General features: G+C 41.2%; 1 protein-coding gene across 1 annotated transcript in view; it reads right to left on the bottom strand.

The window, feature by feature from the left end:
• Positions 1-3,364: 3,364 nt before the first annotated feature.
• The window catches only part of ARSB (arylsulfatase B), a 192,699-nt gene continuing 179,614 nt past the window's right edge, over positions 3,365-16,449 (bottom strand). The window contains exons 7-8 of the mRNA XM_007976237.3: positions 8,029-8,151; positions 3,365-6,853 (exon numbers count right to left, since the gene is read on the bottom strand). Of these exons, the coding sequence (XP_007974428.2) occupies positions 6,588-6,853; positions 8,029-8,151 (389 nt within the window). The 3' untranslated portion in view covers positions 3,365-6,587. The remainder of the gene's footprint in view (positions 6,854-8,028; positions 8,152-16,449) is intronic.

Here is a 16,449-nt window from a genome sequence, read left to right as displayed (position 1 = left end):
GGTCTGCACTAGAGGCAGAGTCCCTTCCTTGCTGGCCTGACTGATCACACATTGGCCTCTTGATGTCCAGGCCTCCTCCTGAGGCCCGTGGGGGAGAGTGAGCACAGGGTGGGGTGTGAGTGTGAAACCACCGCCCTTTGGAGTCAATATCCTGGGAACATCTGGACCTCATTAACGAGATTAAAATGAAGATTTCCTAAAGACTGACATTTTATTTATCTACCATCTTGAATCTCTAAGAGGGCTCAGCTGGGCACAGTGGGATTGAAAACCAACCTGCGAAGGGACCACTTGATTACTGTCTTGTTACAGGGGTGTAAAAGAAGGTTCACGACGGCTGTCTCTGGGTGGTGGTTTATGGATTGTTTAATTTTCTGTTATGCTTTCTATATTTTTAAAAATTGTAATAGTATTATGTATTATCTCTATTGTCACGAAAGTAATAAAGGTGATTAAATGAAATATCTGAAGTGCAATCAATGACTGGTGACGTTGGTGAATTAGTTTGAGAATGAAAACATCTCTCTAGCTTCCTGATGGCCACAAATCCCTGACGTCAGGCCCAGGGAGTTGCCGCTCTCCTCTTCTGCCGTCCTGGCGGTGGCTCCCATGGCACCAGGGCAAAGGAACAAGAGATGTGGTGGTTACTTCTATACCATCTGAATCCACCTGGGTAGCAGGGATGGTCAGGATGAACAGGCTGGTTTTTCAGCGGAAACCAATCTATACACAATGTGACTATTCTCTACTTGAACAAAAAATAGGTTTTAAAGTTTAAGTGGTCACTGCAAAGGATAATAATTATTTCAATATATCTGGTATCAGCCAGTATGATGGTTAATATTGAGTATCAACTTAACTGGATTGAAGCATGCAAAGTATGGTTCCTGCATGTGTCTGTGAGGTTGGTTCCAAAGGAGGTTAACATTTGAGTTAGTGGACTGGGAGAGGCAGGCCCACGCTCAATCTGGTGGGTGCCATCTAATCAGCTGCCAGCAGCTAGGATAAAAGCAGGCAAAGGAACGTGGAAGGACTAGACTGGCTATGTCTTCTGGCCTCCATCTTTCTCCCATGCTGGATGCTTCCTGCCTTCAAACATCAGACTCCAAGTTCTTCAGTTTTTGGACTCTCGGACCTATACCTGTGGTTTGCCAGAGGCTCTTGGCTTCCCTACTTTTGCGGTTTTGGGACTTGGACTGGCTTCGTTGCTCCTCAGCTTACAGACAGCATATTGTGGGATGTTATCTTGTGATCACATGACTCAGTTCTCCTAATAAACTCCCTTTCATATATCCATCTATCCTATTAGTCTTGTCTCTCTAGAGAACCTGGACTAACAGAGCTGGCATTTTATTTTTATTTTTTTTGAGACAGGGTCTCACTCTGTTACCCAGGCTGGAGTGCAGTGGTGTGATCATGGCTCACTGCAACCTCGACCTCCCAAGCAATCCTCCCACCTCAGCCTCCCAAGTAGCTGGTACTACAGGCGTGCACTGCCATGCCCCGCTAATTCTTAAGTTTTTTGTAGAGATGGTGGGGGTTCACTATGTTGCCTAGGCTGGTTTTGAACTCCTCGGCTTAAGCAATCCTCCCTCCTCAGCCTCCCCAAATGTTGGGATTACAGGTGTGAGCCACTGCACCTGGCCAATTTTCTTAAAAACACTTAAGCTGAAAAGAACTTTATATCATAGAATTAGGTTGTAAACCTCTTAGGGGCAGGCGCCATGCCTTTAGTTTTGTTTGTGTCATTTCTCTGGTCACTATACCTCCTCCCCAGCACCTCATACATGGGTATGAATCCTTCTGCAGGAAAACCTGGGCAGCAAAACCTCAATTTAGGAAATGTCAGTCAATATATTTAGGTTTTGTAAAAACAAAAGCCAAAATTTGCATTCACAAAAAAGATTTACAAAAAGGTTTCTTCAAATAGTGAATTTCTCTGCATCATTTAAAATGAATAAATGAATAAACATTTATTCACAAATGTTTATGTTTACAAGCCCATTTTGGTTATTTTCTTGACATAAATCATTTTACACTTGAACAAAGATTGGCTATTGAAAAAATGGAAAAGATGAAAACCAAGTAAGCCTTTTACATTTAAGACTGAATGAATGTAAGCATCACTCCTGGTTGTTTAAAAATTATATTAAAGGCTGAGTATAGTGGCTCACACCTATAATCCCAGCACTTTGGGAGGTTGAGGTGGGAGGATTTCTTGAGTGCAGGAGTTTGAGATCAGCCTGGGTGACAGAGCAAGACCCCTGTCTCAAAAAAAAAAAAGGGGGGGGGGGAAAGAAAAAAATTATATTAAACAAGATAGTCTGTTTAAAGTAGCTAGTACAATGCCTGGCATATAGTAAGCACTCAAAAAAAATTAGCAGCTTTTATTAGAATACTTTTAGAAAATGAGTTTGGAAAATCTCAGGCTATTTTTTAGCATAGTATTATTTCACATCCTCACACTGGATTTCAGTCATTTGAGAGCCAATCAACCAACATTTACAGAGAATCTATGTGCCAGGCATTGTTCTGGACACTAAGGATATGAGACTTTAGCAATTATCCAATTCAACCCATCACTTTACCAGGAAAAAAACCAAGGCACAGAGAGGATGAAGTGATTTGTTCATGGTTAGTATACTGCTAAATAGCAAAGTTGAATGCTTTCTCTACTCTCTCTTTTCAAATAGCAGCATTTGATAAATGCATGTAGACTTGACAATCTATTCCCCAGGAGGCTAAACGAGACCATTTTCCTCTGACGTGGTGTGAAATAAGTCCACCAATCTGACACTTGCTTTGAAAAGTAAGATTTTCCTCCCCTAGAATATGGGCTGGCCTTAGTGACTCATTTCTAACAAATAGAAAAATGGTAGAAGTGACAGTGTATACCTCTAGAGACTAGGTCATGAAAGGCCCTGTGGCTCCCTGCTTACTTGCTCTGGAGGAAGCTAACTGCCATGTGTGAGGACATCCAAGCAGCCTGTGGAGATGCCCACGTGGCAAGGAGCTGAGGCCTCCAGCCAAGAGCCTTGTGCTTGTGAATGAGTCAGCTTAAAAGTGGAGCCTGCAGCCCCACTCAAGTCTTGGGATGACCACAGGCCTGCTTGACTACAATCTCGTGAAAGACCCTGAGTCAGAACTACTGGGCTAAACCACTCCCCATGTCCTTACCCTCATAGAATGTGTGAAGTAATAAATGTTTATTGTTTTAAGCTGCTAAGTTTTGGGGTAATTTGTTACACAGCAATAGAGAGCTAATACTCTCTCTCAGTGTCACTTTGTTTTCACTCCTACCCTTCCTTGACCTCCCTCTAATACCTTATTTTATAGTTTATATTCGTAGGGCAATGACTGACACTTTTTTTAGTTCTAAAATTTTTACTATATTTATTTATTTAACAGCTTTACTGAGATATAATTTATGTACCATAAAGTTGGTTGACACATTTTAAAAACTGTAATAAAACATAAAACTTACCATTTTAACCACTTTAAAATATACAATTCAGTGGCAGTAATTGCATTTATGCTGTTGTATAACCATGACCACTATCTAGTTCCAGAACTTTCTCATCACCCCAAATGGAAGCCCCATACAATGGCTGACACATTTGAAAAGATTAATTTTATTTTATCTCCCAAATCTGGAACAATCATGTAGTAACAAAGAAAAATGAGCTCACAATTAAATAAGCAAAACCTTCCGTAGAGGTAAAAAAATGTGCCGGGCATGGTGGCTCACACCTGTAATCCAAGTGCTTTAGGAAGCCGAAGTGGGTGGATCACTTGAGGTCAGGAGTTTGAGACCAGCCTGGCCAACACGGTGAAACCTCATCTCTACTAAAAACACAAAACATAGCCAGGTGTGGTGGTGTATGCCTGTAATCCAGCTACTGGGGAGGCTGAGGAAGGAGAATAGCTTGAACCTGGGAGTTAGAGGCTACAGTGAGTTACAGTGAGTGGAGATTGCATCACTGCACTCCAGCCTGGATGACACAGCAAGACCCCATCTCAAAAACAAAAACAAAAACAAAAACAAAACAAAACAAAATTGGAAAGAAATAACAATATTTCTAACAACAACATATCAATCTTTTCACATTCTTACCTAGAATCAGAGAATCTAATGAGATACATTCTACTAGGGATAAACCAAAATCTCAAGTACTTGTTTTACAAAAAATTAGTCTTCAAAACTCTTTCGAAGTCCACTGGGTGCAGAACATCCCCCATTGTGTCTGGCAACCAAGGAACTAGAACTGGAGATTAGCTGCTGGGAGGATGGCAGCAGTAACAGATAGGTGCCCTGTAGCAATGGCCTCCAACAGCTAGCTACACCCAGCCTTGGGATTCGGAGGATGCAAAAGGAACATCTGGGCTCAGTTATTTCATGCTATCAGCCATACGCTTCCAAGTGGGAGGTGATGGCAATTTGGCCAGCTGTTTGCCAACCCAGGAGTTGGGTAAAGGTTGGTAAGAGATGTTATTAGTTCCAGCACCATTTCCTTCCAATAGTCTCATTTTAATACAATACAGGTTAGTAGTGACCAGAAAATATTGCTACTGAATTGAAGGATGACTATACAGGGACCTATATCAGATTATTTGTTGCTTTTAGTTGCTAGTGTCCCATAAAGAATAGAAATGGAAACTGCTGACAAGAGAGTACCTCTGGTAGGCACAGTTCCTTTTCTCCCTGCACTGGAGAGGACGCTACAACCTTGCTGTAGAGTGTCCTGTGACTGCCCAGTGATGTAGATGATGCTCCTACCCCAGGAGGGGCAGTTTGAGAGCCGAAAATCAACAGTTGGAAGACATTTATATTACCTCCATATTCAGCTCATTGGACTAGCATCTTTCATGGTGTGAGACTTTCTCATTTACTCATTTGTCCATTTACTCATTTGTTTTAAAAAATGAGGCCAGGCATGGTGGCTCATGCCTGTAATCCCAGCACTTTGGGAGGCCAAGATGGGAGAATTGCTGGAGCCCAGGAGTTTAAGACCAGCTGGGCAACATAGGGAACCTTGTCTTTTCGAAAAATAAAATTAGCTGGGTGTGGTGGTATATGCCTGTAGTCCCAGCTATTTGGGTGCCTGAGGTGGGAGAATCACTTGAGCCCAGGAGTTCGAGGCTACAGGGAGTTGTGACTGTACCACTGTACTCCAACCTGGGTGACAGAGTGAGATCCTGTCTCAAAAAGATACAAAAAATTAAAAATAAAATAAAACTTTAAAAATGTATTGAGTGCCTTCAGGCAGTGTTCCAAGCATTGGTGAACAAAATGGTGGGGCAAATGCAGAAAAGAATATCATTTTTGCACATATTTATCTGGGTTTGACACTCTCGAGCTACTATGGACTGTTCCACATTAGTAAGACATTAGTGGGATTGAGAAAGAGCTGCAGGTCAAACTGTGCATCCTCTTTCCCAGACCCCAGAACCTCAATACAAGCAGTAAAACAGAGAAAAAGAGGACTGTGGGTGTGCCCTCCTCTGCTTTACCAAGGCCCAGTATCCCAGACACTGGCCACTTGCTTTTTCATATTGTTTCCTGAGGTTTCTTCTCACTGCTAGTAAATAGCAGTGCAAGTCTTAATACATTATGAGATAAAGCCACAATCACGATGACTAACTCCATGCAACATAGGAAAAGCCTCGCTGAACAGATGCCATGAGCCTGGCATCTACCACCCAGCCCTCTTAGTGTCTACCATGAACATCCTCACAGAGCAACTCCACCGCCTATTACAGGGAGGCCTCTAGCTTCAGCCCTAGCGGCAAAAGTAAGGCAGGGCTCAGGAGCGTTCCAGAAATCAGGGGTGCTTAGGTAGCGAAGCAAAGTGGCCTTCCCAGGGATAGGACAGTGAGGTCAAAAGGAAAGGCAGGAAAAGCCACAGAAGAACTGGAAGTGGCAGGAAGTCTAGACAGAGTGAGCAATGGCTGGGGAAAAATAAATTAGGATAAAAACACATTTCTTTATTGTAAAAGCCACAATCAAGGTGGAGGCATTTTGCTGTTGACCTGAACAACAAGATGGGCTTCATGCTCTGTGATGAGAGAAGCTGAGTAAGGGGCGAACCAAGAGGGGTGGTTCACATGGAGTGCCTGAACATGATCCTTCACCGACAGGGAGAAGCCTTGGCCAACAGAACCATTAATAACTGTCTGCTGCCTTCATTTGTGTAAGAAATGTGATTCACTCCAATAAAACCGGCTATTGGCAGACGGGAATCGAACGTCTGACTTGTGAGGCTAAAAGAGCCAGCTGTTCCAGCCTCCAGGACTCAGTGAGAACTTCCTATTTCAAGTTAAGTTCCCAGCTGTCCCACAGCTTAGGAAAGCGGGATAAACCCAGCCACCCCCACCTCTAGACACATGCTCCAGCCAACAGCAGGAGTGTTGCAGATTTTATCAGCTTCTTAAATGCATTAGGGGTTGAAATTAGACACCTCGGTGTGGTTTAAGAGCAAGAGAAGGGCCAAGTGAACTCAGATTGGGATAACAAATGAGACAAGAGTCATGAGGAAAGGTCTGAGGTCCAACTTCCAATTGAAAGGTTTTCGAGCCTCCCTGAAATCCTACATCCAAGGGCCCCACACCCCAGTGGCCTTGGGGTCACAGCGGGGGTCCTGTGCAGGGAAGTACACGGGCACTGAGTGTTTATGGTAGAACTGTAGGCGGGACAGGAGCTTTGTGACGATGTGAGGATATTCTCTGGACAGGTCATGTCTTTCTTCAGGGTCCCGATCGATATCAAAGAGCCAGAGGGTCTTGGTTGGTGGGTCTGATGAGGGTATCTCAGAAACATTGTATTGAGACGGTGGAGGGAACCAGTAACCACAGCCTAGCAAAGAAAACAGAACAGTTTACTGAGGGAGAAGCACAGAGGCAGGTTCTAATCTCAGGGAAGGAGTCTGAGGCCAAGGCTGCACTGGGTCGTGGGTGTGGACACACAAAAAGATGTGGCCCTAGATGCTGTCTCTAGATGCTTCTCAGACTTGACTTCTGGTGCTTTAACTAGACATGTCTCACTGCTTCACAAGCAAGGACACCCAGAAATGTGTGTGTATGTGTGTATGTCCTTGTCACAAGGACTGGGGCATGGGGTGCTACTGGCATTTAGTGGGCATGAGCTAGTAATGTTAATGTCTTGCAATACATGGGACAACCCCAGTCAAAAAAGACTTGTCTTATTGCAAATGCCAAGAATGTTCTCATTGGAAACATTGATTAATTACATCACAGGCTTAACCATCATCCCACATATTTTAAAAGTATTGAAAAGATGTTACTCTTAGAGAATATAATCAAGGGAGCAACCTCCTTCCCCAGCTATACCACTGGTTGAGGGTGTAGCTCTCAGAGACTGTCTTTGCTAGCTAAATGTGTTGTGCTTGATAGCCACATATATTTCAAATCTGTATTTTCCATGAAGCATAAGAGTGACATTTATTCCTTTCACCCCTGCTACAGTTAATCTCTCTCTTTCTCTCTCTCTCTTTTTTTTTGTTTGTTTGTTAGGATGAGTAGGTTAAACCATTCCTTCTTATAATTTCCTCACTCAGCAGCCCCAGAGATACGTTTTGCAAAAGGCAGTTGTTACTTTGGTAAGCTTCTCCTTGATGATCCATTGGGAAAGCTTACTTGCACCATGACAACAATGGAAACTGTAACTGGGAACAGGCAGAGTCTTAAAAGTGGGAAAAGAAAACCCTGAATAAATAGTTGTCTTCCTAGGACATATATCAGGAGGGATCATGAAAGATTAGAAAGACAAGTTAAGATTTCAGGTATCTGAGCAAAGTGAGGTGAGTGGTAGGGCTTAGGAGCCTTGAGGAGGAGCCACAGAGGAAGAGGTGGGAAATGGTTAGAACAAGAGTGATAATGTCCTCTCTTTCCAGAGAAATGGCAGTGGGAATAAAATCCCAGGAGTGCAGACAGACTGGAGATACTGCCCTGAGGACACAGCCCTGCTTTGTCTACCCCGGGAAGCGAAGTTTGCTAAGCTAAGCACTCTACCTGGGTAGCCCGTGAGGAGTTTCCAATTTCCATGTCTAATTGCAGCATGGACAGATGTGTTAAAGGCTGAATATTCTGGAAGAGAAGAGTCATCCTTTGCTGGAGCCACGCTGTTCCCGGGACCTGGGAAGAAATAGTTTGAAAGACTTAGATCTCTGTTATTGGAACCTGTCATTATAAATCAGCATTTTATACTCTTGCAGAACAGTAGCTTTTATTCAACACTGGAGTGCAAATGTGTATCTTGCCACAGAAATGAATCTTTTATTAAACCCAAACAGAAAGCTATAGTTACATGAAATGTCAGTCATAAACCACCGCAAATATAAAGAAAATCCCAAAGAGATTACAACACTAATTCATCCTTAAAATCGCTATGTTCTGCCAATGTACAGCTAGCCATATGCAGAACAGTGTTCTGTTACAGCAGGGTGACTTTTTTTTTGGTTTTTGTTTTTGGCTATTAAAAATTTAAATACATTTTCTGTGTGTGCTTATACTTACGTAAATAGTATAAGAAATTATAAAATGTGCATTTTAATGCAGTCATTTCAAGCTATGAGAGTTCATGCATGCCAAGATAGAGTACAAAGATTTATTTTTTAACAACTCTTATGAAATCTAAAAGTGAGCAGTGCTCAGTTAACTATTCAGATAGGATAACTATGGGGGTAAGAATAAATGTGGTATACAAATTTTTGGCTGGTATCATGGATTATATTAATTTATCATGTTTGAGATCTTATATTAATTTATCATCAGGTTGGTTTTTTGCTTTTGTGGGGAGCAATTACTAATCTCTACCCCCTCTTAAGTTTGAAACAAATTAAGAGGTAGAGGATAAACAGATGGAACAAAAAACATTGCTTTTATTACTGACAAAATCGATTGGAGAGAATATGGCTTCAGATCTGTGGCAGAGTGATCTTGTTTGTAATTGACCCTTGACTTAGAAAGACTTAATCCTCATCGTTGATCTTGCTGAACACCCATTGGCCTCCCTTAGAGCACACAACTGAGAGCAGACCAGAGCACTTACATATATCCAGGTGACAGGCTGGCTGGAAATTGGACCCAGCCAAAAGGGTCTGGGTTGAGCATGCTCAGTTCCTCCTTTTGAATAACTTCCTCCTTTGCCTGATTATGAAAGGAGTGAACAAGGAGAGAGTTCTACTCTTGCGGAAGACCCTGGTGGGTCCACGAGGGCCCTCACCTCACTCCTACCTATGCATATGGTAGGAGTGAATAACATATAGTCTGTTTTAAGCCCACATTTATCTGTTAGCTTTGCAAATATGGTCATGGCAATCATCTTGGGATCACTTCAAAAGGTTGCTGAACCACCAGCCTAATAATTAATTGTCATAATACGTGAAATGTCTGTAAAAGTATAGGCTCCATTGGAGTGGTTAACCCATCTGTCTGCCTTCCTTTGATAATAGACTTTGAGAGAGCCCTCATCCTCACCCAAGCAGGGCTTCTGTGCTCCTGGGGTTTTCATGCGGGTGTGTCGGTGGTGGAAAAGGTGGGACATGCCATTCTTTTGACAGTCGTTTGGAAATGACCTTGTAGAGACAAGCTGGAGACAGATCCAGCAAACACTGGTGCTTTCAAGCTTCAGTCTCAACAATCACACAGCAGCAAATCTTTAGCACCAAAGAGGAAAATATTTTTGACTTCTCGTTTCTCTGCTTGTGGATATTTTGGCTCCAATACAAACGGATGCTTCTAGTACTTGAGGTGCATGACGATGACTATCACAGGAAGTGGCTGCTAACATACAGACTGCGGTAAAACCGTGAACCCTCATGGTTTACTCCTCACAAGTTTGTATGAAGGCCACATTTTGATACCAAAGAATGTTAAATAAAACAAGCATGTTTTGTGAACATAAACAAAAAAAGGAAATTTAACTATCTCATCTATACGTATATTTATACACATTTTTTTTCTTAAAACAAACAGGAACATAAAATACCTAAACAATAAATAAGCCTAAGACTAAACTATGAAAGATACTATTATCTTGACTTTATTGTTTTCATTTTGAGAAATTAAACAAAGGGAAAATTACAAAGAATAACATGACTAACACCCTATGAGCCATCACCCAAGATGAACAGATGTTAACATTTTGCCATGTTTGCTTTTTTTTTTTTAAAAAAAAGAAACTGGACAATAAAAATGAACTTGAAGTCTCCTTTGTTCCTATGTTCAAACCCTGTCCTTTCATTTACTCCTCTAGAAGCTGCTACTATTGTGACTTCAGTCCTTCCTTCAGCCATTTTAAAATGCAGAATACATATGTGCCAAGGGATAATAAATAGTACTGTTTTATGCTTTAAAAATGTATGTGTGTGCTGTTGGTGAGAGTGTAAATTAGTAAAGGTATTATAGAAGACAGTATGGAGGTTCCTCAACAAATTAAAAATAGAACTACCATACAGTGCAGTAATCCCATCACTAGGTATTTATCCAAAGGAAAGGAAATCAGTATACCAAAGGGATACCTGCACCCCATGTTTATTGCAGCACTATTTACAATAGTCAAGATATGGAATCAACCTAAGTGTCCATCAATAGATGAATGGATAAAGAAAATGTGGTATATAGACACAATGGAATACTATTCATCCATAAAAAAGTGTTTGTTGGTAAAGCCATCTAGGCCTAGAGTTTTCTTTGTGGGAAGGTTTGAAATCATTGATTTAATTTCCTGAGCAGGTATAGGACCATTCAGATCTTCTGTTTCTCCCTGTGTCAGTTTTGATAACTTGTATTTTATTAGGAATTTGTGTAATACATGTGAACTTTTGGAGCATCTGTAGTAATGTTGCCTATTTATTCCTGATATTAGCAACTCATGCTTCTCATTTTTTTCCAAGATATATTTTCCTAGTGTTTAATTGATTTTTATTAGTTATTAGTGTTTTGTTTTTTGGTTTTTTTAGATGGAGTCTTGCTCTGTTGCCCAGGCTGGAGTGCAGTGGTGCGATCTTGGCTCACTGCAATCTCTGCCTCCTGAGTTCAAGCAATTCTCCTGCCTCAGCCTCCCGAGTAGCTGGGATTACAGGTGTGTGCCACCATGCCCAGCTAATTTTTTGTATTTTTAGTAGAGATAGGGTTTCACCATGTTGGCCGGGCTGGTCTGGAACTCCTGACCTCATATCTGCCCGCCTTGGCCTCCCAAAGTGCTGGGATTACAGGCGTGAGTCACCGCACTCAGCCCGATTTTATTAGTCCTTTCAAACAACAAACTTTTGGCCTTGTAGATCCTACCTGTAGTATGTTTGTTTTCTATTTCATTAACTTCTTTTATCTTTATTATTTCCCTTCCTTTAGTTTCTTTGGGCTTAATTTGTTATTCTTTTTATAACCTTTTAAAGAACAGATACTCAACACTTTCATTTCCAATACATACATTTAATGCTATGAATTATCCAAGCACCAATGTAAAAAACATGTAGTCTGAAGTTGTTGGTCTCAATGCTCTGTATATCACTCAGGTCAAGTTTGTTAACTATGGTTTTCAAATCTTTTAGATCTTTATGGTCATTTTTGTTTGTCTGCTTGTTTTATCATTTACTGAGAGAGGTATGTTAAAAATCTCTCCTATGACTGATAATTATTTTGAAAACTCCCTCTTTAATTCTAATAATGCTTTCCTCCTTTAAATCTACTTTGTCTGATGTATAGATAACCCAGTTTTAGCTGGCATTGTGGCTGCTCTTAGTACTTGCATAATATATTTTTTCCATCAGTCAACATGTGTGAGACTCTTATGCAATAGAAAGAAGTATAAAACAGGGTGTGATACGCAGGATAACGGTTCCCCACAATGTCAACATCCTAATCTCCCAAAACCTATGAATACGTTACCTTCCATGCCAAAAGGGACTCTGCAGATATGATTATAGGTAAGACCTGTAAGATGTGGGGATTATCTCAGATTTATCTGGGTGGGCCTGATCTGATGACATGAGTTCATAAATGCAGGGAGTACTTCTTGATTATGGTCAGAGGGAGATGTGGCCACAGAACAAGGGTCGGAGAGCTGGCAACTTTTCCTTCTAATCAATATGGAGACATAAGAGGAATTTAAATATATTTTTTAAAGAGTGAATCATATAGTTCATGCATGATCAAATTCATCCATTTTTAGTGTAAAATTCCATGGTTTTTAGTATGATATATTCACAAAGTTGTATAACCATCACTCTAACATATTTTAGAACATTTTTATCACCCCAGAAAGAAACCCTGCACCATTAGCAGTTAATCCCCATTTACTCCCACACCCTGAAGCCCTAGGCAACCCTTAACCCATTTTGTGTTTTGGATTTACCTATTCTGGACATTTTATATAAATAGGATCAGACAATATGTGACCTTTTGTATCTGGCTTCTATCACTTGGCATAATGTTATCAAGGTTCATCCATTTTGTAGCATGTATCAGTACTTCATTCTTTTTAAATAATAATATTCCTTTCATTCCTGTATATTGCCAAAAATATACCACATTTTCTTTATTCATCAATTAATGGACACTTCTTAGTTTATACTTTTTGGCTACTATGAGTAATGCTGCCATGAACCTTCATGTACAATTTCAGTGTGGATGTATGCCTTCACTTCTCTTGGGTATATAACTAGAAGTGGAATTGCTGAGTTATATGGCAAGTCTATGTTTAACCTTTTGAGTAGCTGCAGAGCATTAAAAAATGGCTGAAATGTGTTCTGTATCACATTCTCAATTTTATTTTTTTTAGAGACAGGATCTCACTCTGTCACCCAGGCTGTGCAATCTTAGCTTTAGCTCACTGCAGCCTTAAACTCCTAGGTTCAAACGATCCTCTCACCTCAGCCTCCAGAATAGCTGGGGCTACAGGCACATGCCATTATGCCCAGCTAATTTTTTATAGAGATGAAGGTCTTGCAACGTTCCCCAGGCTTTTCTTCTGGCCTCAAGCAATACTCTCACTCCAGCCTTCCAAAGTGCTGGGATTACAGGCATGAGCCACCATACCCACCCAATTTCATCCTTTTGTATGTAGATACCTCAGTTGTCTCAGAACCATTTGCTTGAGAGAGTATTCTTTTTCTCTTTAATTGTCTTGGTATCCTTGTCAAAACCCAATTGACCATAAGCATGAGGGTTTATTTCTGGACTCTCAATTCCATTCCATTGATCTATAGTTTTGAAAAAATCTATCTATCTATCTATCTATCTTAGATATAGGGCCTCACTATGTTGGCCAGGCTGGTCTCAAACTCCTGGCCTCAAGCAATCCAGCCTCCCAAAGTACTAGAATTACAGGTGTGAGCCACCACACCCAGCTGATCTGTGTCTATTCTTATGCCAGTACCACACTACCTGGGCTTGTCAAGCTTAGTAGTAACCTTAGAAATTAGCAAGCCTGAGTCCTCCCATTTCATTTTTTCCCAAGATTGCTTTGGCTACACTGGGTGTTTTCATTATTAACTTGACAGTGTATTGGATAAACTGTCAGGGCCAGAGACAGGAGGCAGAGGTTTCTTAGAATGTTAACAAACTTTTAAAATTTATTTGACAGAGTTGGACTAGATTCTGATTTAAGAAATATTTGTTGATTAACAACTGTATGTGGTAATAAAGCATTGTGTTCTGGAATTCTACGACATGAAGTGATGAGCAGAGACATCTAAGAGAAGTTCCCAAGGTGAAATCCAAGATATTTGGTGGCAAAAGAATATAAAAGATAAATAAAACCCAAGGTTTTGAATTTGGTGATTGAGAGAATAGTGTTGATATTGGCAGAATAGAGATGTTGAGATGGGAAATAGTGGGGAGTGTAGGATTCTGGAATGAGACACACCGACTTTAGGAATTAACTTGAGCTCAAGGTAGACGTCTCCACGACATATTGGAGCTATAGGACTGGCCTCTGTCTGAAAGACTGAGGCACACACTAAGCACCACCCGCAATGCAGTGATCGCTTAACCCTGGAAGTGGATTCGCTGTCTAGGGAGGGAGGCAAGAAAGCAGACGCCCAGAAACAGAGCACTGAGGGCCAAAGGAAAACAGCAAATGGAGCAGAGAAGAAAATAATATGAGGAAGTGAACCAGTTAAACAGGACATCGCAGAAGCCAAGAGGGCAGAGGCTTTCAGATGGCGAATCAGAAGAGCCAAATATTCCATCTATTAGCTTGATGAATGGGCAGAAACTAGGGAGTTAAGAGAGAAGTATAAACAAACAAATTTTTCTCGTTTCCTTCTGAGCCGAAAGCCACCTCTGAGATAATAAAGCTTTCTGGCCAGAGAGAAGTATTCAGATATAAGATGGATTAGCCGTGCGTATTGATTTTGGATGGGAAAAAGGAGATCAGCAGAAAATTTTAGGATGGATGAAATATGTTACATAATATGTAGTAAACTTACAGCACTCCTTATCTGAGCAACCCCTAGAAACTGGGAGTTGTTACCAGAATGAGGTGGACTGGTGGTTTCAGTGCAGAACTGCGTTCTCCAGACTGAAAGTAGGTTCTGGAAGTAACTCGGAAGTTGTCTTGAAATAGGATGGTGAGTTAGTGGCTAGGGGTCCAGGTTCGCCATCTCCATTTCAACAGAGTAGTTCAACTCCTTAAGGAAGAATCTATAGTATCTGCTAAATATGTTGTACTTCTCTATATTTTTTAATTTTTTTTTTTTTTATTTTTTGAGATAAGGTCTTACTCTATCGCCCACGCTAAAATACAGGGGTGAGAGCACAGCTTACCACAGCCTTGAACTTCTAGGCTCAAGTGATCCTCCTACCTCAGCCTCCTGAGTGGTTAGGACCACAGGCATGTGCTACCATGCCTAGCTAATTAAATTTTTTTTTTTTTTTTTAAAGAGGCCACTGTGATTTTTGTAATTGTCTCCCTAGTTACCAGGCTGGTCTGAAACTCCTGGCCTCAAGTCATCCTCCCACCTTGGCTTCCCAAAGTGCTGAGATATTACAAGCATGAGCCACCACACCTGGCCTACATTTTTGTTTGAAGAAAGGGTCTATGGCTAATATATATAGCTTCAAATATACTAACTAGTGATTGGCAATGGGTTCACCAAACAGGGAAGGGACTGAGGGAGGCCTGGAGATACTTCTGATCTTCATGAAAGGCAATCCTACTCTTTTGACTGCACAGGGCATCCTCTTGATTGGAAAGTATTGTATCACACAGTCTATGATTGTACTTTTATGAAATGCAGTATTTTTCATAACAATGCAATTTATATGTTTGTTGTATACATGTTGGAAAATACAGAAAAACATGAAAAGGAAAATAAAAGTGACCTGTTAATTTATTCGTTGCTGTTAACATTTTGGTATACAGCCTTTGAGACTTTTAACTACATAATGCTTAAACAAAAGAAATATGTGAGCTGACCTGCAAATAAGAAGAGGAAAGTCCACGGAAGACAGGAAGTTTTCATGCCCAGAGAGAAGAGCATGGGCAGATCAGCAAGAAATTAGTAGAGAACCTAATAATCCATCCAAAGTATGAAAGCAAACAAGAACCAGTTTGGCTTCTGAAGAGGGAAATGGTGTACAAAAGCAATATCCCAGAAAGGCAGTTCTTAACGATGCATGTACAGCAGACTGGAGTAAAATGGCAGGGAGTCTACAAAGTCATCACAAAGGCCACCATGGTATCCTGGAGGGCAGGCTGCAGCTGACAAAATGGTGAAAAAGAGTGAATTCAAGAAGGACTGAATTTGTACTATAAAGCATTTGGGGTGGAAGCCATAGAGAGAAATAATAATAAAATAGTAATAGCAGCTAATATTTAGCAAAGATAATACAGATTAGGCATTGTTTTAAGCACTTTGTGTCTAATTTAATCTTTGTGAAAGCTCCACAGATGAAGAAACTGAGGCACAGAGAGGTTAAAGGCACATAGCACCATTTGGGTCAATACGAGGAATGTGTTTCCACCAGACAGAGTTTCCCCAAGACAGAAAGAATGGGTTTCCTTTGGGAGGGTGATTTTCTCACACTAGAGGTGTGCAAGCAAGGGCTTGGCAGGGTGGCGAGGTGAGGGTGGCACAAGCAGCACTGGAGGGTGAACGGGAAGGTCTAGGGGCACTTCCTCTCTGAAATGCTGCTCAAGTACAATGAGCTGGGCATGGTTTGTGAATGGGGCTTAGGAAGACCTACTGTTGTGACCCTGAAGGAAGGCAGTGCTAGGGATGGTAATGAGGATGGAGGAAAGGGCTGTATGATTGAAGTGGCATCCTACCAGCCCTTCTCCAGGAGGCCATAGTGCACAGTAATATAGAACAGGCACTTTTGGAGCTAGACTGCTTGGGTTTGAATCTCAGCTCCATCACTCACTGGCTGTGTGATCTTGGTGTTAGCTGGCCTCCCTAGGCCTCAGTTTCAGTATTGTTGTGAGGT

Source organism: Chlorocebus sabaeus, chromosome 4, assembly GCF_047675955.1.
Source record: "Chlorocebus sabaeus isolate Y175 chromosome 4, mChlSab1.0.hap1, whole genome shotgun sequence".
Classification (NCBI taxonomy): Eukaryota; Metazoa; Chordata; class Mammalia; order Primates; family Cercopithecidae; genus Chlorocebus; species Chlorocebus sabaeus.
The sequence above is the reverse complement of the archived record's forward strand: the minus strand, read 5'-3'. Positions and strand labels throughout refer to the sequence as shown.